The sequence below is a fragment of the Nanorana parkeri genome, unplaced genomic scaffold (genome assembly GCF_000935625.1).
Source record: "Nanorana parkeri isolate BGI_ZX_2015 unplaced genomic scaffold, ASM93562v1 scaffold171, whole genome shotgun sequence".
Lineage (NCBI taxonomy): Eukaryota > Metazoa > Chordata > Amphibia > Anura > Dicroglossidae > Nanorana > Nanorana parkeri.
Window position 1 is genome coordinate 62,982 of NW_017306439.1, and position 2,275 is coordinate 65,256.

General features: G+C 46.6%; 1 protein-coding gene across 1 annotated transcript in view; it reads left to right on the forward strand.

The window, feature by feature from the left end:
• Positions 1–2,275, forward strand: part of P2RY4 (pyrimidinergic receptor P2Y4) — a 3,629-nt gene extending 1,354 nt beyond the window's left edge. The window contains exon 3 of the mRNA XM_018554732.1: positions 602–2,275. Within this exon, the coding sequence (XP_018410234.1) occupies positions 602–2,275 (1,674 nt within the window). The remainder of the gene's footprint in view (positions 1–601) is intronic.

Here is a 2,275-nt window from a genome sequence, read left to right on the forward strand (position 1 = left end):
GTAAAGGATAAGTGCTCGTTCAAATAAAGGAGACTTGCTCACCTGATCCCACCTGCTTCCTACGGGTTAGTAGACCTCGTATCTCTTCTCCCCCGGGCTCCGGTGGTCTAAGAACCATCATTACATCTTATGCAAGTCCACTTGCTTGCATTAGACATAAGGATGCCGAGGGACATTCCACAGCTAAAGAGGAGGGAGAGAGAGGTGAGTGCCGACAATCCCGAGAGGATCAGGTGAGTATATCTGCTTTATTTAAATCCCCGAGACAAAACAGGCAGTATGGGGGTATCGTTGCGAGTGCACGTTTGTGAATTTCCCAAAGTTCCTCCTTAAATGTTCCTAGAGACTTGTACCGTAAATATTGCCTGACAGAGAACCTGCTCTTAGAAGGAGAGAGCAGAGAGATGAGCTGATCCGTCAGTTGGTGCTCCTTCACTGTCCAGTCACGTGCTGGGGGGCAGGGCATGTGACCTAGCTAGAGAAAATATGAATAACAACTTTACCTAACCTACCAAATATAGATACACTTTAATATAGTCTGGATCTAGTGTATACTTTGTATCAAGTATTCTTATTCATTATGTTTTTATTTCCTTCGCAGAATTCCTATGTGGCAAAGTTTATCGGGAACGGAAGGTTCATAGATGTTCTTGACACAATGGTTGACCACCACACCACTCCTTCCCTCTCGCCCCTCTCCATTCAGAATGTGACCAATCAAACGAGCAACATTTGCGTCTTCGATGAGGACTTCAAGTACTTCTTGCTGCCGGTGTCCTACAGCGCGGTCCTCATTCTGGGGCTGCCCCTGAACCTCACGGCCATTTGGGTTTTCTTTGCCAAAATGAGACCCTGGAGCCCCACCACCGTCTATATGTTTAACCTGGCCCTGGCGGACACGCTGTATCTGCTGTCCCTGCCCACCCTGGTCTACTACTACGCCGATCACAACAACTGGCCCTTCGGAGAAGTGTTGTGCAAGTCGATGCGCTTCCTGTTCTACACCAACCTCTACTGCAGCATCCTGTTCCTCACCTGCATTAGCATCCACAGATATATGGGAGTTTGCCATCCCCTCTTTTCCCTGCAAAGGATGAAGGCGAGGTACGCTCATATGTTCTGTGTTGGCGTATGGATCTCAGTCAGCGCTTGCCTGATCCCCAATCTTATCTTCGTCACTGTCAGCCCCAGAGGCAATGACACCTTATGTCATGACACCACAAGGCCTGAGGACTTTAAAAATTACGTTGAATACAGCACGGCTGTCATGACTCTCTTGTTTGGCCTACCATTCTTGGTGATTGCAGTATGCTATGGGCTCATATCTAGGGAGCTGATGAAGCCAATGGTCAACGGGAACTGTCAGACTCTACCTACCTACAAGAGAAAGTCCATCAAGACCATCATCATAGTATTCACGGTGTTCATTATTTGCTTTTTGCCCTTCCACATTACACGCACAATCTACTATTATGCCCGGCTCTCGGATGTGGACTGTAAATTGTTAAATATTATAAACTTAAGCTATAAGATAACCCGCCCGTTGGCGAGCTCCAACAGCTGCTTCGACCCCATTTTTTACTTCCTGGCCAGTGATAATTACCAAAAGAGATTGGTCAACATGGTGACAAGTATCTCGAACATGTGTAGGAGACATCTGCCTGTCATCCATCGAGGGCCAACAACCTACAAAAGTGATGGCCCAGCCGTGATCAACGTCCAAGGGGTACAAAATATCAGGAGCTTGGGAAACCTCCTGGATAATAACCAAGAAGCCAACCATCCAGATGAAACAGAAGTAGCAAGGGGTGCTAACAGTAGGAACAATGGACAAACGTCCGCGGAACATGGGGGCGACGATGGCAAAGCCAAATGGAGAATTGCAGGAAAAAAGCTAAAAGCAGATGGAAACATTGGGATGGGTGTAGCAGAAGACAATGGAGGTGAGACCAGGAAAGACGAGGGAAATGTTGTAGAGGGAATACAGGTATTAGCATGTAATGATGTCGATATAAAGATTTTAAGGACACAAAGTGACAATATAGCAGAGAGGAAAAGGAACAAAGCAAATGGTGAAAAGAGACGGTACTGGAGTTTAAGGGGGATTAGGGGGGCTGAGGAATCTCAAAATAAAACCTTTGAAAGTTGCTTATACGAAGGAGAGGGGACCTCATCCTGGAATCTTCTAGACACAGCCAGTCAAGGAAGACAGAGCTTGTACAACGAAGAAGGCAATTCCAAGAGGAAGAAGCTGCATTTCCTCCCAAACATCTAA